Source organism: Ursus arctos, unplaced genomic scaffold (assembly GCF_023065955.2).
Source record: "Ursus arctos isolate Adak ecotype North America unplaced genomic scaffold, UrsArc2.0 scaffold_7, whole genome shotgun sequence".
Lineage (NCBI taxonomy): Eukaryota > Metazoa > Chordata > Mammalia > Carnivora > Ursidae > Ursus > Ursus arctos.
The window spans coordinates 29,053,371-29,081,137 of NW_026623089.1; the positions used below are offsets into that span (position 1 = coordinate 29,053,371).

At 36.4% G+C, this 27,767-nt stretch overlaps 1 protein-coding gene across 13 annotated transcripts in view; it reads right to left on the reverse strand.

Moving 5' to 3' along the window:
- Window positions 1-27,767, reverse strand: part of R3HCC1L (R3H domain and coiled-coil containing 1 like) — an 84,225-nt gene that overhangs the window by 20,435 nt on the left and 36,023 nt on the right. For 6 of the 13 annotated variants that reach the window (XM_026493821.4, XM_048218949.2, XM_026493820.4 and 3 more), the window contains one exon: window positions 9,737-11,547. In XM_026493821.4, the coding sequence (XP_026349606.2) occupies window positions 9,737-11,533 (1,797 nt within the window). In that variant the 5' untranslated portion in view covers window positions 11,534-11,547. Of the gene's footprint in view, window positions 1-350; window positions 11,548-12,518; window positions 27,413-27,767 lie in introns of those variants that run through there. The other 7 variants (XM_048218953.2, XM_048218952.2, XM_057308415.1 and 4 more) reach the window with 5 other exon arrangements.

Genomic DNA, 27,767 nt, shown 5'->3' on the forward strand with positions numbered 1-27,767 from the left:
AATTTCACCTGTTTCTTTTTACTTTTCTTAATGTGGCTCCTAGAAAATTTTTAATTATATACATGGTTCCTATTTGTAGCTTGCATCATATTTCTATTATAGACGATTGAAACATTTCCTCTAAGAGTCACATATACTGAACCAATGTCTACTATACTGTCAATGTGAAACCTTCATATTGTAAGACCTACATATATATTTTTCGTTCTGATGTAAGAAATGTTTGATAAAGCAACAGAGGGGAGAGGTTCTGAATTTGATTCATTCTGATCTCCTTATTAGACCAAGGGAAAGTTTGCAAATAACTCAGAGCAAATAATCTTGAGTTATGAATCACGAACATTTTAAGATTTTTTTTTAAAGATTTTATTTATTTATTTGACAGAGAGAGAGACAGCCAGCAAGAGAGGGAACACAAGCAGGGGGAGTGGGAGAGGAAGAAGCAGGCTCCCAGCAGAGCAGCCTGACGTGGGGCTCGATCCCAGAATGCCAGGATCACACCCTGAGCCGAAGGCAGACGCTTAACAACTGCGCCACCCAGGTGCCGCGAGATTTTTTTTTTTTTTTACCAGTTATCCCTCTTGTTTATTTATAAAGCATAAGTGAAATATGAGTATTCCTTCACAGGCACAACCAGTTTTCACAAAACCATCCAGCTAAATTAAAATTATCTTCCCCAAAGTAAGGGTTTTAAGACTTACAGCCTGGTGGTCTGGTCTTGAAAACAAGTCTGTAAAATAGTACCTGACTTGCTATGACTTAATTGCCTTGATCCCTTTTTGTAGAGGAAAAAAAAAGGGTGAGCAGAGTAGGTCAATTAGGCATGGATCATTGAGCTTTTTATTTTTTGTTGCTTTTTGCTTGATCCTTGGTTCTTCAAGATACAAAAAGAAAAACAAAAAGTTACCAAGTTACCAGCCAGTTACTCTCTACAGACAAAAAAACACCCAAAAATATGATACATTATTTTGGAATAAAGTCATATTTATATCTCTGTCAGATGAGCATGTCAGATGGCTGCTATTATTATCCTGATTACAAAGATGGAGGATTGCATCACCGAGCGACTAAAGGATATCCTTAAGATTACAAATCAAATTACTGACAGAGTTTGACTCATAACTCAGGTCTCCTGACTGCTAGTCTAGTATTCCTTCCATAACATGATAAAAAGGTCTTTCAGTGAACACAATCAGGAACAGTGCTGTATTAATGTTCAGGACAACTAATTCTCTCTGATTCAGGATTTATGGATATAAGCTACTCTAGGAAGAGGAAGGAAAGGGCAAAAGGAGAAAAGGAAGGAGGGAGTGAAGATCAATGGCAAAACTAAAAAGATAATACAGGGTTGCTGATTGCTTCCTAGTTGCATATTCTAGATAGCATACAGAGCATAAATTGAACTCTCCGAAACACTGCTGTGACCATGTCACAGATGATTTGATCAAAAATCTTCAGTGACTGTACTTAAAGGTCCTATAATCTGGCCCCAACCTACCTGTGGTAGGCAGAATCACAGTCTCTCAAAGATATCCAGGTTCTAATTCCCTCAACCTGTGATTATGGTACATGGCAAAGGAGAACTGAGGTAGCAGATGGAATTAAGGTTGTTAATCAGCTGACTTTGAAGACTTTAGGGAGATTATCCTGGATTATCTGGGTGGACGCAGTTATAATCACAAGGGTCCTTAAAAGCAGAAGAACTCAGAGGAAAAGAGACAGTGAGTCAAAGTGATGGTATTAGAAAGACTCAGCTGATCATTGCTGGCTTTGAAAATGGAAGTGGCCATGAGCCAAAGAATGCGGGCAACCTCTAGAAGCTGAAAAGGCAAGAGAATAGGTTCTCCCCAAGAGCCTCTAGAAAGGAATACAGCCCTGCCAATACCTTAATTAATTGGCCCAGTGAGACTCATTTTAGACTTCCGACCTCCAGAACTATAAGTTCATACATTTGTGTTGTTTTAAGACACTAGTTTGTGGTAATCTATTACAGCAGCGATAGTATACTAATATATCTTTCTAGCTTTATCTCATGTCATCCCTTAAAATATGCTACATTCCAATCAAAGAGTAATACTCACTATGCCTAAACACTTCTTACTTCCCTCTGCCTATTGCTTTGGTCTTATTATTTTGCAAGTGCTAACATCTGTCAGTTTGCACATCTCAAAATATCACACTATTCTCCAACGACATACTCAAATAGCACTTCTTCTATGATTCCTCCCCTAAATACCCCAAAGCATGTATAATCTGACTCTTCCTCTACCTTTCTACAGCATTTACCTCATCTGCACTACTTTTGAAAGTCATTCCACAACACCTTATATAGAGCTGGACCTGTCTCTTCCTCCAACCTCATCTTGATCACCTAACCACCAACCCAACAAACATTTAATATATGTTCAGCACACATTACAAAAAGAACTTGAATTTCAATATGTAATAAAGTTGTATTAAACATAATAAACCACTTTAAACTATAGGTATGTCTGTAACAAATTTAAACATGGGGGCATCAAGTTACAGGGACAAGGACAATAAAGACGTGACCACAAGTTGGTGGTATAACATGATAACATTACTTACAGAATTAACCCATAGAGTCAATTCTCAATTACATAGGTTAGGTTATTCAAGTTCTTTGTTTCTATTTTTTTCTTCCACTTACATCTTATGGCTACAAAGCTGCTTATTAACTCACTTTCTGTTGAAGAAAATCTATTTAAAATGTCATTATTTACTATAAACCTTGATAATTTAAGATTTGGTTGGAGAACAGGTTAAAGCTATAACCAAACAAAAAAAAAAAGGTTTTTGAACTATCTGGATTTAATTCTACCTAAGATATGCTAGTATCACAGAAAGTTAAGAGTAACACCCAAAAATTTTTCTTTTTTTTTTTTTTTTTTTAAGATTTTATTTATTTATTTGACAGAGAGACAGCCAGCGAGAGAGGGAACACAAGCAGGGGAGTGGGAGAGGAAGAAGCAGACTCCTAGCAGAGGAGCCTGATGTGGAGCTCGATCCCAGAACGCCAGGATAACACCCTGAGCCAAAGGCAGACGCTTAAGACTGTGCCACCCAGGCGCCCCAGCCAAGAATTTTTCATGTTGATCTACAGTACTGTGAATAAACCAAAAGTCAGAATTAAAATGTTAAACCCATTTAACTTCTTGTCTTTGGCAGATAATAACACTACTTATCTTAAAAAAAAAAAAGTATTTCAAGTTTTTTCAGATTTCTCATGATCCAAGTTCAAAAACATCCAAAAGGAGTTCCCTAAAAAGGTAATACCATTAAAGTATTACAGCATAAATATTTACATGCTATGCAGCATAAATGATAGCTTCTAGCCCTCTTTTGTACTATTCTGGAATTATGTCCCTTTCAACAGAAGGATAAATTTAGACTTTTAAAATCTAATATTTTATATAGTAAGTATAAGAGGAGATAATGTTCCCAGTGGAATTCCCTACCCACAAATAAAATTATCTACTATATCTACACTACACCCCCACTGACCTTACCAGGAAACCAAAGCCAGAAAGGCAAACTTTGGCTTCATAAAATTTGTAACAAGAATGGGTAAAATGCCCTGTAAGGTGTCACCTACAGATTTCTCTATAACAGGTATAAGCAGTATCTCAATACCTCTGATTATCCTCAGTGGGAGAAAGCAATGGCCATAGCTTTGGATTAAGGTATAATTAAAGGGGGAGGGGGACGAACAAGGAAGCAGAAAAGGAAAAGGGTAAAAGGAAATAAGAAAAAAGCTACAACAAGACATGTATGGTGCCCCAACAACTGGTTCAGATGATCATTTACTGACCCCAGTGCCAGAGGATAAATCTGAGAGCTCTAGTTCTCCCCCAAGGATGGTAATGTAGGGCACATGAATATATGGGCAAAGACCAAGTGAACATCCTGAACCAACATGGACCTGGTTCTGTCCAGACAGTACATAAGTTAACATGGCAGACTAATGTTGGCATCCTTGACAAGATGCTAAACAGATCCACCGAAGAGATTTAATTTATAGTCAAGAGAAGTACTGGGAAGGCAGGGAGACATCTCTATTTCCTCTTTTTCCCAGCATGATTGAAAACATTAGATGGAGAGATGCCAATGATGTAACCAGACTATCCAAGAATAGGAGACTACTAGAGGTTTGAATCTTCCCAAACTACCCCTGACAGCTTGACTCAGGTACTGCTATGATAATCAGTGACAATGGCTGCCCACAAGACCTAAGAACACTGCAAAACAGATAAACTTAGCATTTACTGCCATTCCACTTCATGCTTGATTTCTCTAGTCCGTGATTTTGCTCCCTTCAGATACCTAAGATCCTACATCATATCTATGCCAGTTCTCCCAAACAAAATTTTTTTCCTTGTTTATTACTCTAGAGAGTATTACCCCTTGCCTATCTGTCCCCATCAGGCAACACATACGTACTTCTGACCTTCAAACTGCAGACTCAGACCCACTGCTTTAAGAAATGAGTCAGTCTTGTCCTGGGCAGGCAATATAATAGCACAACCCATCACCTGAAGGGTAAGAAACATAGTCTTTGTGCATTAAGCCTAGGATCCAGTATGCCTGGGCATCCTCTCGGCTCTTCCTCAACAATCTCAGTTTTTGGTCAATTCACACAAAAATCTATACAAGGTTGCTGACTAGCACTTAATATCCCTCTGTCCCAAATGTCCCAAAAGCATTATTGCATATTTGTATCTCCTCACACCCCAACCTCAATTTTATAACACAAAACAGTTTGAATTTAAATATATTTTGACTGTTGGCTACCCACTTCAGGAGTCAGGCCTATAGTTGGGCCCCTCTTTTCCTTTCTAGCACTCCCTCCCAAAGCCCAGCAACAGAGTACCCAACATGGCCTACAAGCAATTTTTTTTTTTTAAGATTTTATTTATTTATTTGACAGAGAAAGAGACAGTCAGCAAGAGAGGGAACACAAGCAGGGGGAGTGGGAGAGGAAGAAGCAGGCTCCCAGCAGAGGAACCTGATGCGGGACTTGATCCCAGAATGCCAGGATCACGCCCTGAGCCAAAGGCAGACGCTTAACGACTGCGCCACCCAGGCGCCCCTACAAGCAATTTCTGATACAAATGATATTAATTCAAATCAAAGTGTAGATGAATTTAATTCTCCTAAAGGCATGTTTCTATCTTTAACCAAACTTTTAACACAAATGAATTTTTAATTTTGGGATACAGCTGTTAGTATGTTTTTCTCCTGACTGGGGTAGAATGTACACTCTGGTTCTCTTTGCAAACCCTCCCACTTCCCCTCCCTGCGACTGTCACTAAACAGAATGAATTAAATGGAATAAACATTATGAGTCATATCGCTACTCCTACCCCATCTGCCCTAACTATACCCCACATACCAAATCTCATGGAGCTCACTAAAGCAAAAGCACTGCCAGGGACAGAGTAAGGCACACCACGAATCTCTGAGGCTTCAGAAAAGAATGCCTCCTTGTACCGACAATAGAGGCCTAGAACTGTTTACCTCTCTTTTGTCCTGAAAAAGCATCAGAAATTAAAATGCTAGCGGTGTGAATGCAGATGAAGAGGGAGAAAATATTATGCAACAAACCTAATGAAGCTCAGATGGGAGATTTTTCATTTTAGGAGATGTTTGGTCTAGAAATAAACAAATTATGAGCAATGGTATTCCCTTAATGTTCCCTCTTTCTGTATGAACCAGAGATCTAGTCATCATCCACTAGTGGACTGAACAACAGAGTACATAATTCAGATTCTTCACTGGATGTCCCAAGTGATTGCATTTGAATATACGGCATCTGGAATCCTCACTTGTGCAGTTAATAACATATTAATTCAGGCATTTTAATAAAAATATTAAATATAAGTCTGTTAAAATGAGGTACAATAAAAGGTATTGTGAAAATAAAAGTTAAAATAGTAATAAAACAGTGAAGGAAGAGTTACATGGGAACCCCAAACTCTTCGATTTTTTTTCCTGTAAGCCTAAAACTGGTCAAAAAAAGAAAATCTATCAACTTTAAAAAACGGAAAAAACAGAAATTGGGAGCATACAACAATCTCTGAAGTAGGGCTTCAAATCTTGTTTAATTCTATGGCCTCAATAACATGCAACAGTGTCAACCAGTTTAGCCCTCAGGGATCTCATCCTTTGTTGAAGCCACTGTCTAGATCAACCATCAGACAATCAAATTTAGGACATCTCTTATATGGTGGTTTCATATTAGTTATCCTTCAGATTGCTAGGTGACTATCTAATCACATGGTTACATCCTGTCTCTCTAAATAAAAGGAACTTTAAAGCTGAGAAAAAAGCTGGCATGTAACACAGTACCTTTAAAATGAAAGTGATAATAACCATATATATCAAGCTATTTACAATTTATAGTTATCAAACTCTGAGTACTCAATCTTTCCATTTAACTGCAAAGTGATGAAGTACCAACTATTAATGAAGTCCCCAGGGGATGGGATAAAGGACTTTCCTCCCTTCGTACTTCATATAATTTGCTTTTAGTGGATGGATTTTGAAGTTTTCCTTCCACTTTGGGTTTCCTACTTAAACACAGAGAGCATTTTTGCAAAAGTCTACGTGGGAAGAGAGCGCATAAATGCTGAGGTAGTACACACAAAGGAAAATAGTTTGGGATGGCTGGTATTCCTTTACTCTTCTCTTTTCCATGGTTATAACATTATTAGTAGCCTTCTGTAACAAAAGGAGACTCCTACCTAAATCAAGGCCAGAAATGACCAGTGTCAAATTAAGGCCAGAAATGGCCAGTGAAGGGACCAGATGCCATAGTCTATCAACATCAATGTTATGTTGCTGGTATCTTACTAACCCTCCTACCAATCAACAGATTTGCAGATCACTACAGGAGGCATTAGGGGCTATGAAGTTTTATCTAGACAATGATAATTCCTGCGTTCTTGTACCAAGATGTCAGAGGGTTAGAAGTCAGGCCAACATCTTTTTCTTTATCAATTACCATCTTACATTTCTGGGTATCCCAAACCATAGCTTTAGGAGATTAAGCGTGATCTTTAGAGAATCATCAAGAATTGCAGTTCCAGGAATTCAGTAATGACCCATCTATGCTCTCTGTCCACTCAGGCAGTTTTAGAAGTCAAATGTTGCAGGAAACTGCTTCACATGCCAATGGCTGTCACACCCTGCTCTACAGCATACCTCCCTGCTTATTAGAAGTATTAGACATACCTCCATGTGTAGCCATTGTCAACAAAGAAAGAGGCCCGCTGGGAAAAGAGGCAAAAATCACTGGCTGGAAAGTTTTCAAGAGAGACTGGGTTAACCTTTAATAAAGTATGTTTGGAGCAATATAAATAATAAATTAAGAGTAACAGTCACCAGAGGGCTATTAATGTTATTGGATTTGTGACATCTTTTAATAACATTATTATTACATCTCCTAAAACTCAAAGCACAGGAGACCATAGTTTGGAGTTGGATCCGCTACTTGCATTCTCAATCCATTTCCTTCCTTCTTGCTCTCATCACCCCTTATACCTCAACACAGACCCCACTCCCTGGCAAGCACCAACGCAGTAGGTGATATCCAAACACAACACCCAGGCACTGGCTGTCTTCAGCTTAAAACATTACATACGCCATTTTCTAGCCATTCCCAGTTTTAGAGCATGTGAGTGTCCTCTTCGGCTATATTACTATGCTCCTCAAAACACTGAGTGATTGCCCATATTCTTCTGTACCTATTCTAAAAAGTGTTAAGACCTGAAAAACAGAGTTGCACACTTGAACCCTCCTCCCCCATTAGAGAAGCCATATCCCTAAGCTACCACCATAGAGAATCCAAGTTCCAGCAGCAATGAAGTTTTGAAAGCCCCTGGAGTCCGCCCTAAAAAAGCATAGAGCTCCAACTCTGCCCCATCACCTACATCCATTCAATAAATATTTACTGAATCCCACCATGCGTAAAAGGCTCTGTGTGCAATGTCTTTTTTTCAGAGGAAGCTACTCCTTCTCTCCTATGCATAACCGTGCTCTCTACCTCTCAGGTAATCCCTTTGCCAACACTGAGACCTTCTTCCAATGCTAGGATCCTTAATAACTTCTCTATATTCACCTAACTTCCCACATTACTAGTATTTCTTAAACTAATTTGGGTCTAAAACCTCTACTGAACAGTGTTTTTCTTTTCTAATTATGGTTGGACAGCCATCTCTAGTTAACACACTCACATTCTGATACACATTTAAGTTTGTCTATTACCTTTGGAGCAATGGTTCTCACTTTATGTGCACTTGGAAAACACATAAATACACAGACTGCTGGGCTGAAGAATTTGCATTTCTAACAAGTTCCCAGGTGATGCTCGTGCTGCTGGTCCAGGGACCACACACTTCGGGAAGCACGGCCTTTGAGAATCTGATGAAAGCTATGAAAAACTGCACATACATATAAAATTCTGCATGCAATTTCAAGGGGTTCATGGATGCCCATTCATAGATACCTTCGGCTGTATATTTCTAAGGAACGTTTAGGACATAGTGTTTCCGACTTGATCATAAGAAGTGCTAACTGTGGTACAGGTGCACGTGCAGACACCTAAGAATGACGAGGAACTGCTTGGTATTGGAAAGTCAGTTCTGTCCAACGGCCTGCCCCTCTCCAGTTTCATGTGTCTCTTCACATCCACGTGATCATTTTTCTGTACTTCTGGTTTAATTCTCAGTAACAAAAGCACTAATCACTTCATATTTAAAAGGCTCTCTGGAATCATTCAAGCAAAAGTATTTTATAGGTAAAGAACTGGTCTGATAGAACATAAACACTGAATTGAGAAAACTAGACTGAAATCTTGATTCTGCCTTTCCTAAAGGTATGACCACTAAGCTTCAATTCCTCATTTATAAAATTGGGGACTTCACAGGGGAATTATTTTTTCCCCTTCCAGACAAAGGTTATGTGAACCCACCATAAGGACTGAAGGGAAAGTGTTTCTACTATTTAAAACCAACAATTGTTATTTGTGGTAAGGAATTTAAATATTGGATAGAGAGTGAATATCTAAATTAAGAAAAAGAAAAGATTAAATAATTTCCAAAATGCCTTCAAACCCAACATTTTGTATTTATGAACTCTAACCAGCATGTCATTATTCACTCATATTTTCTACATGTACTCAACATTTATTCTTTAATTTAACTCAGCATAAACTATGTAAGAAACAATCACACCTTCCCTTATTTTACCCTTCCCTTCTCTACTTCCTTCCCTCCACAGTGTCTAACAACATTCCAACATGTCCTGGAAAAACACAATAAATATGAATAATAATAAGTTATTCTCCTCCCTCAAATAGGCCTGTGTAAAATATATCTTATCAATGCAGAAAATCCTTTTGAAGAAGTTTCCCTCTGCACTTCCTCAACAGATAGCCAGAATCCATTAGATTTGTCCTTAATCTATTCGATAAGATCTCTCAGGACTTGGCTATTATAAACGCAGCTCAATTTGGTATGTTTTACTTTGTAAAGATCTACCAGGTATTCTTTTCTCAATCTACAATCCTATTTGTTTATTACAGGAACCCTTACACTGGATGTAATATGAGTGAACGTACGAGTGTGCACACATGTCTATCAAAATGATCCCCAAAATACCAGGCTCTATGAATCTATAAATTATGTAAACATTGAGCAACTTCTACTAAACAGACCTCTTGCAGAAGACGTGGATCCAGGCAGTCACCATCATCATTAAACAAAGACTCCCAGCTCTCTTCAGTAGCAACACTTCCCTCCACACGAGACGTTTCCGTTGCTTTTGGTTCCATGGATGTTTCCATAGATACAGATTCTATATCAGGAAAGGATACACCAAATTCTATATTCTCTGAGTCATCTTCCTCTTTTGTTTTGAACTCTTCAGCAGTTTTTAGTTCATGCAATGCCTCTGTTATATCACCAGTACAATCTAGATCATTGCCCAAGGCACTGTTTGAAAGTACTTTTGTCCCATTTAACATACTGAGTTCAGAGTCCAAAAAAGTGTTACAATTACTACCAGCAATCTTCTTTATAGGTAAGGAGGAAGCACAATCTGACAAGCTCTCTATCAACTTTCCTGTTGACTCTGTGAAACTAGATGAAATACTCTCAGCATAAATATCTGAGCAAGCAGTCAGGTTGCTGAAATTGTCCATGTCACTCCCACTTCTAGCTACGTGAAGAGGGGCTGTATCTGGACTCATTTCTAAATATTTTGAGAAACTACCTGTGTTGCTACAGGCATCATCAGCTGTTCTAACTGCGACTACATAAGGGCTGCCCGTAGTTATCTGATCAGACGGGACATCAGTCATGTCCATCTTACATGCCTTATTGGTAATGTCACCTACACTCTTCGACTCACTATCTGTATCTGTTTCATGAGCAAGGAGAGCTGTATCAGAAGGTTCATACTTTATACATAAGTCATCAGCAGTGCTGTCATTCTCACACTCTCTAATCATTGTCGGATCAAAAATACCATTTATGCTCTCTAATTCGCTGACTACAGTCATTTTATGAGAGATGTGATCCACAGTCTCAGGAATGGAATCTATAGCTCTCTGACCCAAGATGAAATCTGTACTGTTGGCTCCATCACCAACATTCTCAGCTTCAAAGTCTACACAGGTTTGGTCAGTGATACCATCAGGACTTCCAGGAACAGAAATACCAGTGATGCCTCCACTGCTGGGAGTCAACATTCCACACGATGTTTGCATGCTTTGTTGTACAATTCCAGAATTAGAATTCAGTTTTACAGGTACAGTCATACTCTCAGGTTTCAACACAGAATTAAAAACTCCAGGAAACTGGGACAGTATCTCCACAGCCTTGGCATCGGTCTCAATTCCGCTTTCTAAACCTCTGCCTTCAAATGTTTTGCCCCTTAACTCATGCCTACTGACATCACAGAATTCCACATTTTGGAATGGCTTGTTTAGAACCTGGGCCTCACTCATTTCTGAAGACTGAGACAGAAGCAACTTCCCAGGTCCTGTCACATCTGTGGTTTCAATCTCCAAACACTCCACCTCCTTTGGCTTAAAATATCTTTGTAAAGGTACACTAGGTATCCCAGGATTTGAGATGCTTTGCTGATGTCCTTGAGATAATGTTTCTTTGGATTCTGTAGTTCCCCTCTTAACACAAATCTTATCTTTCTTTTTTTCTTGAAGGCACATGTCTTTTCTTAATTTTGCTGAAAATTTCTTTCCTTCTTTACGGTTGTGCTCCTTTTTATCAGGACTAATGCTTAATCTTTGAGTCTCAGATTTGTCTCTCAAGATCTCCTTTTGGAAGAAACAATCTTTTTGTTCTTCTTTCACCACGGAGCTAGGTGGACCGCAGCTTTTTTCCTCATCACCTGACTTGAGCAGCACTACGCCCCTTCGAGCTTTAGGTACATAAAGTGCCATGTCAGGTCTTCTGGCTCGAACTCTGCATCTCTCTGCTGCTTGCTGCATGGTACCACCTCAATCTGCAAGAAGAAAGAATAATTCAATTAGCAAAAACTAATTACAATGTATTGAACCAAAAGATTTTTAAAGACTAGGTAGAGGGCCTACTAATCCATCCTACAGAAACCCTCAAGTTAAAAGAAAGTAAAACCTGCCATAAAATAATTAATGTAATCAGGTAAGCAACTAAGGAAATTCCAAAATAACTCATGCGCCCATGAATTTTATCCATATATTGTCTTTCTTCATAGTCCCAAAACCCTTTATCTTTCTGTCCCAAGTCCTCTCTACCTTTTTAACAAGCAGCCTTATCTTGGCTAAATTAAAAGATTATTAAGAAAAGTGACTACCGGCTATTAAGTACTCATAAAACACTATTATCTCCCTATTCCTAGAGCCCAGAATTTACGCTGGAAGTATATGCAAGGAGGACCCCTAAAAACATAATATTTGTTCAATATAATGTATATGCATAAATAAGATTTTTAAAAACAACTTGAATGTAGGCTAGAAAATGAGACAACTAATCCAGGACTGCCTTCTAGAAGATGTTTACTATTTAATCAAATGACCTACTATAAATTTTTCTTCCAGCAGCAATAAAAAACAGCAATAAAGCAGGATGAAGTAGAGTGGAGACCAAGGAATGTGATGAGCCAACTCACATTAGTAACTGCTTGACAACCTTCACCGTGGTTAGTCAATGGAAATTAACAAAAGGGAAAAATTTAACAAATGGTTAAATAAACCTTCATTTATCAGAAAAATACACGAAAATGTGCCGGTCAACTTCATATTGAGTTCTTTTAATCTTCAAAATAATACTATGACGTATTAGTGTATCCACAGCAAAGAAAATAAGGAGGTACACTACATAGCAAAGAAACACCCTTATACACTCAGAAGCACTCATTGTTAAGATTTCACCACACACATTTCGAAGGAAATAGATAATAAGAGAGAAACTATTTCCAGATCCCTAAATTCTCACCTGATCCAGAATACTTTCTCAGTGAAGAAGCTGGGCTCTCATGGCACAGGCTGTTTTCTTTTCAGCCCAGGTATATACCATGGCCCTGATCATCAAGTGTTCCCAGGAATCCTCTCGTTCTTTTTCTCTTTTTATGTGTTCATTATTATCTAACCCACAATTCATGACGGATCTTCTTTCTCTCTTTCCAACTGTGGGTGAATATGACTTTAACATTTAGACATGCCAGATTTTTCAAAAATGCCTACTTTTCAAAAACAGAAGTACTGAAGTGTATTTCATTGGAGAGGATCCCACAGACATCATGTGTCTTGATCTCAGTTAGCAAAGCATCTGACAATATACATCATGATGAACTTCTGCATGTACGATGGAAAATGTGGGCTACTTAATAGAACTAGTAGCACCCACAGCAAAAAATAATAGGTAAAAGTGAACTGAGGATTATTTATAGGTGATCTGTGTCCCCAGAGCCCTTTGAAATTCAACACCTTAAACAATAATTTGAATATAAACAATAAACAGAGTGCTTATCTGCAAATGACATAAAATCAATGTGATTAATAAATACCAAAAACGATAAAAGTACAATTTAATATCATTTCTACAATCTGGAATGCTGTGCTGAAGCAATATGAATAAATACAAAAATCTACTTTGATTTAAAAAAAATTAAACAACCCAACACTTGACTTGTGTATAATTTGCACAAGAAAAGATTTAAAGGCTTTTACTTCATCTACAAAGTCAATGAACCCAAAAGGTAGATATGTGGATATTTAGAAAGGCAACACAGTCTTAGATTACAGAACTCAGAAAATATACCGCACAAAATATGGTTAAAGGAACTAAATAAAGGTATACTTCTTGCCCGAAGAGGTCTAAATGGAAACATCCAAACTACCTTTATACCTGAAGGACTGGTTGCTCTACAGAAGAGATAAATGTTCTCTTCTATGTTTCTATGCTTCTACGTTTCTCAAAAGTCAGTACCAGAACCAACTGGTAGAAATTAAAGGAAAACATAGTTTAGCTCAACATACAGCACTCTAAGAGCTCTCCAACACTATTATCAGGTAATGAGCTCTGTCTCTGTAGTCTATAAGACTGATACACTAGAGAAAGAATTTCTATCTGTAGATTGGTCTGCATTTAAGTATTCTTTGAACTTGAAATTCTATGATTCTATTTCTGTTCTACAATAGACATATAATCAAAGGCTTCAAGTTCAAAATTATTTGTGCTACACCTAATGACTTTTAAAGCTCAACCTTTTTCTTAGTTAATGCCCACATGTTATATGATTTCCAAAAGCTGAGAAACAGCATAATAAATTTATACCATCTACTTCTTACCAATACACGGAACTCAATTATGCCATGACCAGCAATGTGCTGGTAAATGTTTAGTAACCAGCTTTCCATGTAATTCAGAGTACTGGTTGATATTTTCACTTACATCAATGATGTCAGCAATGTAACATCATTGCTGAAGTGGATAATCCTTTTTGAATACATTCCAAATTTTTGAGCTATGTATAATGTAATAGCTAAAGACATGACACTTTTAAGTTTGCATTATTAGCATTTTCTCCATCACCTTACATCTAGACAAGCAATAAACAATAAATCAAGCCCTGATTTATGGCATTTGCCTAACTCTATGATGTAAATATTCCCACCATAGCTAATGTCAAGCTATCACTGTAACATCACTGAAAACTGACTGGGAAAAGATACACAGTAGCACACCATAACACAGTATTTTGACCTAAACATACAATATTCATAAATCATAGTAAAATATAGTCAAATAATTAGGAAGTGATGAATTTTAAGTATCTATTACCTTTTTATAAATGCCATTTATTTAGTAATAAGTTATGTAATTTAATTTTTAATGATGGCTGTGTTTAACAATCAGTTTGCATAATTCCTAAAATTTTAATAATCAGCTCTCAGGACAGTAGGAGATGCTCCAATACACCACTGTCTGGAACAATTCTTTCATAATAACTCACAGACCTACAATAAAAAGAGGAGCATCCCCATCTTGTGGACTTTCAAGATAATGCCAATTCAGTTTAAAGGCTTGTTATGTTTTTGTGAACTTCTTTTGCAACTGTAGGCACAAAAGGCCTTTAACAAGGGGAGATGGGGTATCTGTCATTAACAATTTTTAAAATGTACCTTTGATTAAAAATTTCCCACCCAGGTATTTACTAATAGCACTTGATGTTTTATTTCTCTCTTTAACATAGTTTTAAACTTTTTTATAATATTCCACATGCTTTTATTGGTCCTGTTTGCTTTTTAACTGGAGGGGAGAATCTGTTATTTGGCTTGTATTTTGCAGCCAACTTATCCTGAAAATGGCCATCAGCATGCAATTCTGTTCAAAATTATATTACCTAAAAGAGATAAAAATTCATTTTCTTTTATGATGGTGAGCAGTTAATTGCTAACATACACCTTTCAAATATTTTAGGTCAAACCACCTTTTTCTATACTATACTTCTGAACACTAGGATCCTATGTGAGAACCTATCCAATTGCTTCTATGGTTTCAAATATTCCTTGAGAGAAAATAATTAGTACCTTCCTCTAAGTACCTCTCCGCCCCATCTTCATGAGTAAGTGAACCAGCACAAAACAAATCAGGCTTTCACACTTTGTAACAGAATTTTAATGCTGTTTGTCCATGTTTGGCATATAAAACAAACGGATCCCTCTTCAATCAACAATAGAGAATACTGGCACTTAAGGCATTCATTGGATAATTCAACCATGAACTGATCTGATCCAATACTTACCAATGACTCACTTGAGACATCTGATATTCGAGAGAAACTGCCTAATGGGCATGTTAACTATTCATTCTTCAAGAACAAATTAAGCACTATCACTTTGTTAGCTCATTAAATGCATCAAAACAACAGCATGTATCTTGCCTTTTTACTTGGAAATAATTTCAAATACACAGATAAGTTACAAAAGTAGAAACACTACAAAGAGCACCTGTACATCTTTTACCTGTACTTATCTACTGGTAATTTTAACTCATTTGCTTATTGTTTGCAATCGTGCATATCCCACTCTCTACACACACACACACACACACACACACACACACAGAGGAAATTTTTTCCTAAACCTTTTGAGGGCAAAGTACAGACATCATGGCCCTTTATCCCCTAACACTTCAGAGTATATTTTCTATAAACAGGTATATCATACAGTTAACAATGTCGGCAAATTTAACATGGATACTTTTATCAAATCAAACACAGGTATTCCAATTTTGTCGGCTGACCCAGTAATGTCCTTTATGGCATTTATTTCCTTCTTCAATACTGGATCCAGTTTAGAATCAGGTAATGCACTTAGTTACCAAACCTCTTTAGCCTCCTACCTTCTAGAATGTTTCCACAGCCTTTCACTCTCTTTGATGACATTGACATTTTGGAAGACTACTCCCCCTCCCTTTAAATAAGAGCACTTTTTTAAATAAGAGCATCCCTCATTTAAGGTTTGTCTGACGTTTCTCATGACTAGATTGAGGTTATACATTCTCCGCCACATTAGGTTATGTATTCTCAGAATAGTACATAGAGGGTCATATGTCCTTCTCAGGGCATCACATCTGGAGGCACATGATTCCCATCTGTCCTTCAATGGTGACCGTTATACTGATTACCTGGTCAAGGTATTGTCCAATTTCTGTACTGAATAATTACTGTGTATTTTCTCCCTTGCAACTAAAAGCAGTCTGTGGGCTAACACTCCGAGAGCATGCAAATATCCTGTTCTTCACCAAAATTTCCCCCTAGATTTAGCATCCACTAATGATTCCAATCTGATCCAATCTTTTATTATGATGGTTACAAAATGATCTTCCAACTCTGAAAGTCCCTTCACATTTACTAGTTAATCCTTGGCATCTTTTCCTGAAAGCAGAAGGAAACCACGTATCTTCACTCACCACAAAAGCTAAGATTTCCTAAGTTAAAATTCAATGTTAAAATCTGTTTTCACAGTTGATGGGGATACAGGAAATGTCTACCTGAAAAACATTTTCTAACTTTTGCAAGTAACTATCATCTTACCCCATCTCGCATGTATGAAAAAGAAGGGAAAAAGGCATGTCTCTCAGACAAAGTTAATACAATCCCTTTATCAGGTATAGCAAATGTGTCCCTTTCTGCTCTTTTCCAGAAGACACAGAATTAAGTTGGGTGTACAAACACAATGACTAATCCATCCCAGATGTCTGGTAATATTTATTTTTTCTGTCCCTTTTCAAAGTCATCTCAAATTCCTTTGGGAAGGAGGCAAGGCACAATCAATTCATGTATGTTAATAAACAGAAAAAGGATCTTTTCTGTATCATTTCCATATCATTAATTTCTGCTCTCATCTTTATTATTTTCTTCCTTCAGTTTTCTTTGGGATAAGTCTATTCTTCTTTGATTAACTTCCTGAGTTAGTGAATTAGCTATATTCTAAAGTTTTTGTTGTTGCAGTTACTACTTTTGGATTACAAAAATTTTCAAACATATATAACAAGAGAAAACATTTATGACGACTCTCAAATACCCATCACTCAGCTTCAAATCATGGCCAGTGTTTCTTCATTTTATCTGTGCACACATTCCCAAATATCATTTCATTTCATCTTTAAGTATCCCAGTATCTATGTTTAAAAGATTAAGACTTTTTTTTTTAACAAAACCATAATAACAATATACACCTTAAAAAGGGGAGGGGGGAATAATTCCTTATATCATCACATTTCCAGCACCCAAATTTTGCCAACTGTCTCCCCCCCCCTTTTTTTTTTGAACACTTGGTTTGTTAAAATCAGGATCCAAAAAGATCTACACACTGTCTTTTAATTTATAGGTGCCTGTCAATCTGTTTTTGTTTTCTTATCTTGCCATTCATTTGTTAAAGAAACTGGGTTATTTGTCCTATAGAATTTCCCATATTCTGGAGTTTGCTGATTGCATTCTTGCAGTATTGTTCAATAAATGCTTATATATAGCCTCTGTATTTCCTATAAAGTAGCAGTTGATCTAGAGACTTGATAGGATTTGGGTTTAATTTTTTTTATAGCAAGACTATGTCTTAAAATGGTGCTATGAACTTCCTATTGCATCACATCGGAAAACTGTAATATCTGATTGTCTTTTGTAATGTTAACATTGATCAGTGGGTTCACATACCATCAGCCTGAACCATTCACCATAAAGCTTTGTATCAAACTGTCACCAAATGATTTTAGTAGTCTCTGATGAATACTGCCAAGACATACTATTTCATCAGGGTTTACAAAATGATGACATTCTAATTGTTGTTCTTTTTCCATTTATTACCTGAAATTCTTTTATAATGAACTTTGATCAACTATTTTGTGACTCTGAGGTACAGTTTATATGGGTAAGACAGAATATTTGATTATTTACCAGTTTCTGAATGAACTGGTTCCATGCATCTTCCAAAGGCAACCAACATTTTGTTGATTTTAACTTAATGTGTTTCAATCCACTGCAATAATTATTCTTCTTGAAGCTCAAACTATCTTTGGCCAATGGCAGCCCCACCAGAGGGCCCTTTTTACATAACCCCAAGTTGTCTTTGACGGTTTCTCTTCTTTTCCTTTTTTTGTGACAAGATGTCCTACTATGGCCTACCCAGAGCTTGAATCAGCCACATTTTTCAAGAAGCCCTGGTTCATTTCAATGAAAAATAGTATTTTTAAACCACAGTCTGGGCACTAACACGAGTTTACTGCTACTGGGTTGGGCATTGTGTCTAAACCTTTTAAGATCTCACAAGCTTTCTGATTCTTGGAAAGAAATGATAATGAAAATACCTATTTCTATGCTTTTTCCGTCTCCTTATTTAGAAGTATCTGCCAATATATATATTTTATTTTTAAACTGATTTCCAACTTAATTACATTGTGGTCAAAATGAGATCAATTCTTCAAAATTTGTTGACTTTGTTTTATGGTCTAGTAAATGGTCAATTTTGGTAAATGTCTCATCTGTGCCTAAAAATACCGACTAATGGGGCGCCTGGGTGGCACAGCGGTTAAGCGTCTGCCTTCGGCTCAGGGCGTGATCCCGGCGTTGTGGGATCGAGCCCCACATCAGGCTCCTCTGCTGTGAGCCTGCTTCTTCCTCTCCCACTCCCCCTGCTTGTGTTCCCTCTCTCGCTGGCTGTCTCTGTCTCTGTGGAATAAATAAATAAAATCTTAAAAAAAAAAAAAACACTAACTTTTGGGGTGCTATATGTATGTGTAATCATTAATCAAGTGTATTAAAGTATTATTCAAATGATATCCTTACTTATTATCTGTTTGCTTAATCAATCATGTGTATTGCATCTGTGTTCATTAAATCATGTTTATTAATCATGTTCAAATCATATCCTTACTTATTATCTGTTGGCTTAATTAATCACTGAGATGTAGATGTTAAATACCTGTTTGTGGATTTACTGGTTTCTCTGATTTTGTATATTAATTTTTATATTTTTATGTAATTGTTTGATGTTATCAGATACTTATATTTAGGATTATTTTACTTCCCTGGTAAATTGTTACTTTTACCATTATGCAGCAATCCCTTCTGTTGTTGAATGGGGGGGGTACTAAAGTGCTTTTTGTCTAAAAGGAATATAACTATGCAACTTTCATTGGTATCATTAGGTATCTTGTCTTTTTACTTTCAACCTGTGTTACCATGTTTTAGGTTTGTCTTTTGCAAAAAGTATACAACTAAACAGTGTATTCTTTACCCATTCTGTCAATGTTAGCCTTTTAACTTAAAATTTAGTCCATTTACATTTATTACGACTATGGATACATCTGGAAGTATTTCTACCTTTTCATTTTTTGCTTCCTTTCCATTTATCCTACTTTTTATAATTTTCTTATTTTCCTGCTTTCTTTAAGGTTGATGAAGTTTTTTTTTCCCTACTGCTCAAAAGGCTCTATAATCTTATTTCTAGTCTGTTAGTGTTTTAACATGAGTGCTTACCTAAATATCTAAAGTTAACTATTATTTGTCTCCTAAACAACGGTACAATGCTTTTATTTCACAATGCCTTCCATATGTACTCTTAGTTTTTGTCTAAAAATATCTTTACACTGATCCCAGCCTTTAATGGATTTTGACTTTCATTGTTACTGTTAAGAAATGTATTGTCAGTCTGTCGTTGGTTTGTAGGTAATCTCTGTTTACTCTCAAGATATTCTTTAAATATTCTCTTAGATATTTGGTGTTCAAGTGTCTACTATGTGTTTAAATGTGTATTTAGTATTATTTTTCTACTAGAACACTATGCTTCTTGAATTTGAGTATTTTAGCTCTGAGTCTTTTACCAGTTCTATTCATTCAAGTTGATACCTTCAGATGCACCCTCCCCATCCATCACTAGTTTCCGCTCCAAATTTGCCTGTTCTGCATTTTATCCTATCCAATCAGTTTTTAAATTTTAATGACTAAGGTTCTGTCACAGAAGTCATATTTACCTCCTACCTTCCCCCTGATCTCCCTGGTCTTATGTTTTTTTAATAGCTGTATTGTTGCTCTGATATTTGTTTTCTTCTTTTATCTTTAATGATTTTTAAATATCTCCATTTTTTAATGTTTATTGTATTTATTATAATTGTGGCATGTGCTTTTTTATTTTATTAATTTTTATTATAATATCAAATACTTATTATTTAACAGTTCTACTTTTGAAATTCTTGAGGATTTAATTCTGCTGTGTTTTCTATCATTGACTTTTGCTTAAGGCACAGTATTTCATCTTCTTCTTCTGGCAATTTTGAGTACTGAGTTCAACATCAGAGAGGCTTTACCTATGGGAATTTCATACAGTGAGACTACAAGTGTTCCTCTACAGAGTGGTTCTACATTAATGTCAATTTTTAAGTTTGAGGTTTCCTGGACCATTAACGTATAACTATGAAACACAAACCACATGAGGGTAAAACAGTAGCTACAAAATCTCAGGAAACCTGTCCCCTTCACTCAGAACCCAGGTGAAAACAGACAAACTTCTTATTTTCTTTTGTAACCCTAATTTTTTTTCTAGTCTACTCTGAGTGGAGTACAACCCTTTGAGAATTAAGGCTTTAGGGAGTGAACTCAGTTTCTAACTCATCTCTCCCAAGCCCAATGGCTCCACTCCTATTTACCATATGGCTATTACAATCTAAGCTTCTTAGTTATCAAGAACAGCAACAATAGCAAAATAAAAAATAAATGAAAACTGTAAACAATCTAAACAGGAGTAATTCCTAAAATTATGGCCCATCTAGATCCAAATGGATCTATATCCAAAACATAATACTAAGTTTAAAAAGGAAATTATAACCCAATCTTTTTTTTTTTTTGGTGTGCACGCGTGTGTATGTGTGTGTGTGTGCGCACACGCACGTGTGCACACATACATAGTGAGCAGTCAATACAGGCTGTGTTTCCTGGGTTAGAATCCCAGCCCCATACTTGATTAGCCATTACTTTAGACAAATTACTTAACTTTATTGGAGCAAAAGTTACCACTCTAAGCCTCAGTTTACTCAAAGCATAAAATGAAGATAACAACAGGCTTATTTCATAGGTACATGAACAGATTAAATAAAATGATACATGTATAAAAATTTGCCAGTCATGGTAAAGTCTCAATAAAAGTTAGCTATTTTAAATAGGTAGTTGAGTTCCTTAAGTTACATTTGCAGAGAGAATCAAAAGCCCTTATACTATAATAATATTCAAAATGTGCCTTGATTACTTATAAAATCCATTTCTACTTAACACTAACATCTACTGCAACTATGTATCCTGGTTTTGCCTACCACTCTCTCACTAAAAGTCTAATGTTGTAAACATCCAATAATTCAAAGTAAACACAATGCAACTCAGTTGTAAAGTGAAAATACAGATCTTGAAAAAATGTAGGATTTCATGAAGTCTATAAAATAATATTGAAGGAAGTGTTCATCTCACAGTATAACCCTGGGGGAATGAAGATCTGGATGAATCAAACCAGTAACAACTGAAGAAGGGAAAATGCAACAAGGATGATGACAGAATAGGAAACAAGAAAGAAAATGTCAAGGGATTAAGAAAAATCCCTTGAGAAACTGCTAAAGCTCTCAATAGTTTTCCTAAAACTGATGCACTAGGTCTAGTCTGTATGATAAATACTAAGAAAATCAAATAAAGTGAAGGATGCTATTAGACTATCACAATTTTAGTGGAAAAATTATACCAAGAAAATATATCATTCTTTGTTAATGGAGAATTAGCACAGCCATAATTAAAGGCTAAATTTTATTAAATATGTGGTAAAATAAATGTTTTTATTTCAGAAAACTGTCTCTAACAAATCTTTTTTTTCATTACTAAGAAACACTTTAAGAGGTATTTTCAAAGTAGCAATTTTCTCACTTAGAATTTCTCATAAATGTATATTTCTAAGGGGAGAAAGGCTATCATCTAAACTGTTAACAGTGGTTACCCCTTGGAGAGTAGAAAATGAGAGGAAAAAGAATTAAGGATTAATTATCTTTTTATACATATACCTTAATAGTGTTTTAATTTGTTACAATAATTGTGGTATTTTTTTTTGCAATTACAAACAAAATCCCTAAAATGTAAAGATATGCTATTGTTTTTGTATAAGAGGCCGTTACCGAGAATTGCTGTAGGAGAAAGCAAAGGCAATGAAAATTGATAAACAGATCTTTACTGGACAAAAGTACTCCAAGTAGGAAAATGATGAATGGAAAAAAGAGCGACCTCTTTAATATACTTGACAGAATAATAAAACAAGTAGCATATAAATTACTTGATGTTGGAAAGATACCCTCAAATGTTGCAGAATGCTGAGCAACTTCTACTATTTGGTCTAAGAATGATCTAGAACAACACTGTCCAATACATAACCACTGCCAATGTACCTATTGTGCATTTGAAAAGTGGCCAGTCTAAACTGAGATGTAAAATAACCCCTGGATTTCAAAGGCCTGGTATACACACAAAAAAAAATAAAAGCAAAATAAAAGGAAAATGTCTCACCAACATTTTTAAATTTATATACGTTGAAGTGATACTATTTTGAATATGAGTTAAATAAAACACATTAAAATTAATTTCATCTGTTTATTTTTGTATTTATAAATGTGACTACTAGAGAATTTAAAATTACAGATTTGGCTCACATTTGTGGGCTGTGTTATGTATCTAATGCGATAGCACTGGTCTAAGATCTTGCCATATCCTTAATACCACAGTAACAGTCTGCTTTTCCTCTTGTGTCTTACCCGTTTCAGAATTTTCCACTTTCAACAACAAGGGAAAACACCAAACCAAGAAATCAACTAAAACGTAAACATGTAGATAAAGCTTATCTCTGCACAGACAAAACACTTCAATAGTTCCGTAAGTTCACAATGATCAAAAAAATTAAGCATCAAAAGAAGAAATTATATTTCACAAATCAGAAAATAAGACTGATAAAACAGCATTAACTGTATGGTAAAAAGTTATCCTCAACTAAAATTTAGGTGCATTTTTTTTTCATATATGTTTAAAACTATTGAGGGCCCTAGATTCAGAATCATTTCCTTACATATTAATAAAGCTTTCTTTCTATCAAGAGCATTCTTACTCTCACTGGTCGACTTACAAACTGGCAAAACTAAGAGATGCCAAAATCTTTCAGTTCAACATCGTATATGTCCATTTGTAAAGAATAAAAATATCTTAAAAGTATATTTAATAATGTTTATAATTAAATGTAATATACAAAATATATTAAGTGACACAAGTAAACCAACAGATTCCGAGCACTAAAATAATGACATACTTTTAAATTCTGGCCATCCCCTCAGAAAGATTCACTGCTCTTCCCTCCCCAATTTCATAGCTGGATGAATGGAATCACTGTCAACCCAGCTGTTCACACCAGCAACCTGGAAGTCATTATCCCTGACATTTCAATCAATTACCAACCCCTGTTCATTCTACTTCTACACTGCTTCCAGTGATTTTCTAAAATACAATTTAGATTTGGCCATTTCCTTGTGCAAAATTCTTCAGCGGTTCCTTACCACATACCAACTTTAGACTATCTTGCATAGCATATTTGGCCCTATGTGATCTAACTCCACTGTCACCCCTAAAACTACCTTTCTGCCTAGTTTCATCTCCAGCCACTCCTATTTTCAGACTTTATATTCCATCAATTCCAAATCCTGGTATGACTAGAAACATGCCCAGCTGCCTCCTCACACCTTTGTGGTTTCTTACTACCTTCTCCGTTGGATGCTTGCCTAATGGTCTGCTACCTGTCCTGCAACTCTCACCTTAAAGGTTACCTCCTCTGTAACTTCGTCACTGACTCTCCCTGATATGCTCTGGTACTACCAATAAGTGCCCACTATATACCTTTACATATACCTTCATTAAAGCAATTATCCTATTGCTTTCAGTTAGGTGTTTGCATATCTGGCTCTCTTCTGAACAGCAAGTTCCTCCAGTGTAGGGTTAATGTCTTTTTATCTTTGTATCTACAATGCCACAGCACTACATTTAACACTAAATGAATACCTCTTCAATCATGGCAAGTGAGACTTCTCCATAGATGATGTTTCCCTAACCTCCAGTTGAGATTTGGGGCCCCATACATTTATTCATTCCACAAACATGTACTGAAAACCTATTATGTGCCAAGTCCCGTCTTAGACACTGGGAACACAACAATAAACAAAACAAAGTGTCTGGCCTCATGGAGCTTACGCTGTAATAGTGGAGACAAAAAATCAACAAACATTTAAACATATAATGTCTGATAGTGATAAATGTGACAGAGTAAAATGGCAGGGACACAGATGCAGAGTGATGGGGTATGTGGCTACTTTAGAAGGTAAAACCACAGAGTAAGGCAGGGAAGACCACTCTGAGGAGTTAACACCTGAGCTGATACCTGAACTGGTCAGTGAATCACACAAATTATCTAGGGAAAAGAGAATTCTAGGAAAAAAGAAGAGCAAGTGCAAAAGCACTGAGGCAAGACAAGCTTGAACCATTCAAGGTATACCAGGAGAACAGGAATAGGAACAACAGAGTAAGAAGGGGCACTCTAAGATAGCTAAGGGCCAAAACAAGTAGGGGCCCACAGGCCAAGGAAAGAGCTTTGGAATTTATTTTGAACATGTTGAAAAATCACTAGAAGGTTTCAGCAAGAGAATGACATGATCTGACTCACCTTTGCTAAAGATCATTCTGGCAGAAATGTGAGGAACTGATTATAAAGGACAAGAGTAGAAGGAAAATCTGTTAAAAAAAAAAAAGTCTAAAAACTAATAGACATGCAGCATGTCTCCTTCAACAGAGGAGGTCACAAGAAGTAGCCAGGGTAATGATATAAACTGAAGGCAAAGCTAACACAAACTTGGTGGAATGACTGTATGGGATGTGAAGGGAAAAGAGGAGTCACTTTGAGAGTTTGGTCTGATCGACCTCAGTGAAGACAGTTAGATTTACTAAGCTATGGAAGACTGGGGAAGGAAATAGGAAAAGAGAATTCAAGAGCTGTGATTTGGACATTTTAAATTTGAATGCTTGTTGGACATCCTATACAGTTGCTAAGGAAGCAACTGGAAATATAAGTCTAAAGTTCAGGGGAGGTGCAAGAATTGGGAGATAAAATTTCGGGAGTCATTGCCATAAGGATTAAAGCCAAGGAACAAGGTTAAGACTACCACCTAGGGGGCGCCTGGGTGGCGCAGTCGTTAAAGCGTCTGCCTTCGGCTCAGGGCGTGATCCTGGCGTACCAGGATCGAGTCCCACATCAGGCTCCTCTGCTATGAGCCTGCTTCTTCCTCTCCCACTCCCCCTGCTGTGTTCCCTCTCTCGCTGGCTGTCTCTCTCTGTCAAATAAATAAATAAAATCTTTAAAAAAAAAAAAAAAAAAAAAGACTACCACCTAGGGAGTGACAGAGAAAGAAGGCCAAGGGGATTGAGTCATGGGGGAAAACTATGACCTTTAGATGTCAGGAAGAAGAGATGCGGCCAGCAAAGGAGAAAGAAGAAAACAGGAGGAACAGAAGCACGTAGTATCCCAGAAGCCAAGTAGAACGCAAGGGTAGAATATAATATTCTGAAGTGCTCAAGTATTCACCTCAGGACAGTTAAAGTACCACAAGCCTTAGTATTTATACATAAATGAAGCTCATATATCGAACACCTTTCTCAAAAGTTATTTGTACTTTAGCAAAGTTCGGGACTCATTAAGCCTGTACAAAATCAGTTCTTCAGTCACTTGAATTCAGTCACAAATACATAAATTCTGCTTTTTCCGCAATGGACATATACAACTTGGGAGTACTGGGTGATGATCTTGGGAATATAGCAATTAATATTCATTTAAAAACTTTTATAGAGTACTCAGTGTTCTGATAACAAAGCTAGATTACAAAGATCTTTTCCTTGGTCACTATGGGTAACTACCTGAGGAATGAAGTCTCCAAGTAAAAAAAAAAAGAGAGAGATTTCTTCAGACAGGTTACCTTTTTTTAAAAAGATAACAGGTGGCTCAAAGAAAAGTCTGTGATAGAGGGAAAATCTCATTTTAAGAAAAAACTAACAAAAAATGTAGGGTTTTTTTGGTATTTTCCTTAATGCAAAGGTATTATACAATAAACCAAAAATAAAAAAGCTGTATTCTCACTTTACAAAGATAATCACTCGTAACATGTTGCTATATATTCTTCTAGACCTTTTTGTATTTTGTAAAAAGCTTTGTGAGTGAGACTTATCAGCTATGAGCATAGATTCCTGTTAGACTTTCTAAGCATTTTTTTTTTCAAATTTTTTCTTGCACTCCAGTTAAAGACATTTCACATCATGACACAGTACAGATTCACAAACATAGATGAGACTGAAACAAATTCCATAAAATAGCCTTACTATTTGCACTGGTCTTATTTTTTAATCTATTTTATTTTACTTTAAAAAATTTTAGATTCTCATCATAATTAAAATCAGTTTATTCACTAAGTTGTTTACTTGACTGACTTTGAAAAATACTACTCTAAAGAGCATATTCAGGGGCGCCTGGGTGGCACAGTGGTTAAGCGTCTGCCTTCAGCTCAGGGCGTGATCCCGGCGTTCTGGGATCGAGCCCCACATCAGGCTCCTCCGCTATGAGCCTGCTTCTTCCTCTCCCACTCCCTCTACTTGTGTTCCCTCTTTCGCTGCCTGTCTCTATCTCTGTCAAATAAATAAGTAAATAAATAAAATCTTTAAAAAAAAAATAAAGAGCATATTCATGTCAGAAATTTTCACAGCGGGCAGAGAAAACATTCTCTATTTCAAATGATTTGGATTTTTTGTTGTAGAGCAAGATAAAAAGGAAAGTAAAACATCAGTAAGACATCAGAAGACTATACCACCTTATGAGGAGTCTTAAAATAATAAAATTAGAAATATATCTATACCTAATCTTCCCACACTTTTAAGGTCCTCTACTCCCACGGTTGAACACACTTCTACAAATAAAGAAAACAAGAAATGTCCTTCCTCCGCAAAAGAGCTTCACTTTAAAATATACTTGACCTAAACACAACACAGAGGCACTTGTGTGTGATATAATAACATAAAAAATTATACTTGGACAGCAGAGAAACGGCTTCATATTTAAAAACTATAAAATCTGGGGCGCCTGGGTGGCACAGTGGTTAAGCGTCTGCCTTCGGCTCAGGGCGTGATCCCGGCGTTATGGGATCGAGCCCCACATCAGGCTCCTCCACTATGAGCCTGCTTCTTCTTCTCCCACTCCCCCTGCTTGTGTTCCCTCTCTCACTGGCTGTCTCTATCTCTGTCGAATAAATAAATAAAATATTTAAAAAAAAATAAAAATAAAAAAATAAAAAAATAAAAACTATAAAATCTGCTAATGAACCACAACTGATTCTGCTGTAGTTTTCTTAATGCATCCTTCCGTAAATGCACTTGCACTAGTTAATACAATGACATATTTTATACTTGAAAACACAAAATAATTCCTACATCCACTTGAAGGTTTATTCTTACTTCTATTCAAACCAGGTTTACAGATATATTTTACATTACAAATTAACAGAATAAAGACAATAATTTGTGACATTAGTATCTATAGTTGAAGAGCTGACTCCAAGGCCTTCTTTTAACATACCCTGGATACCCTG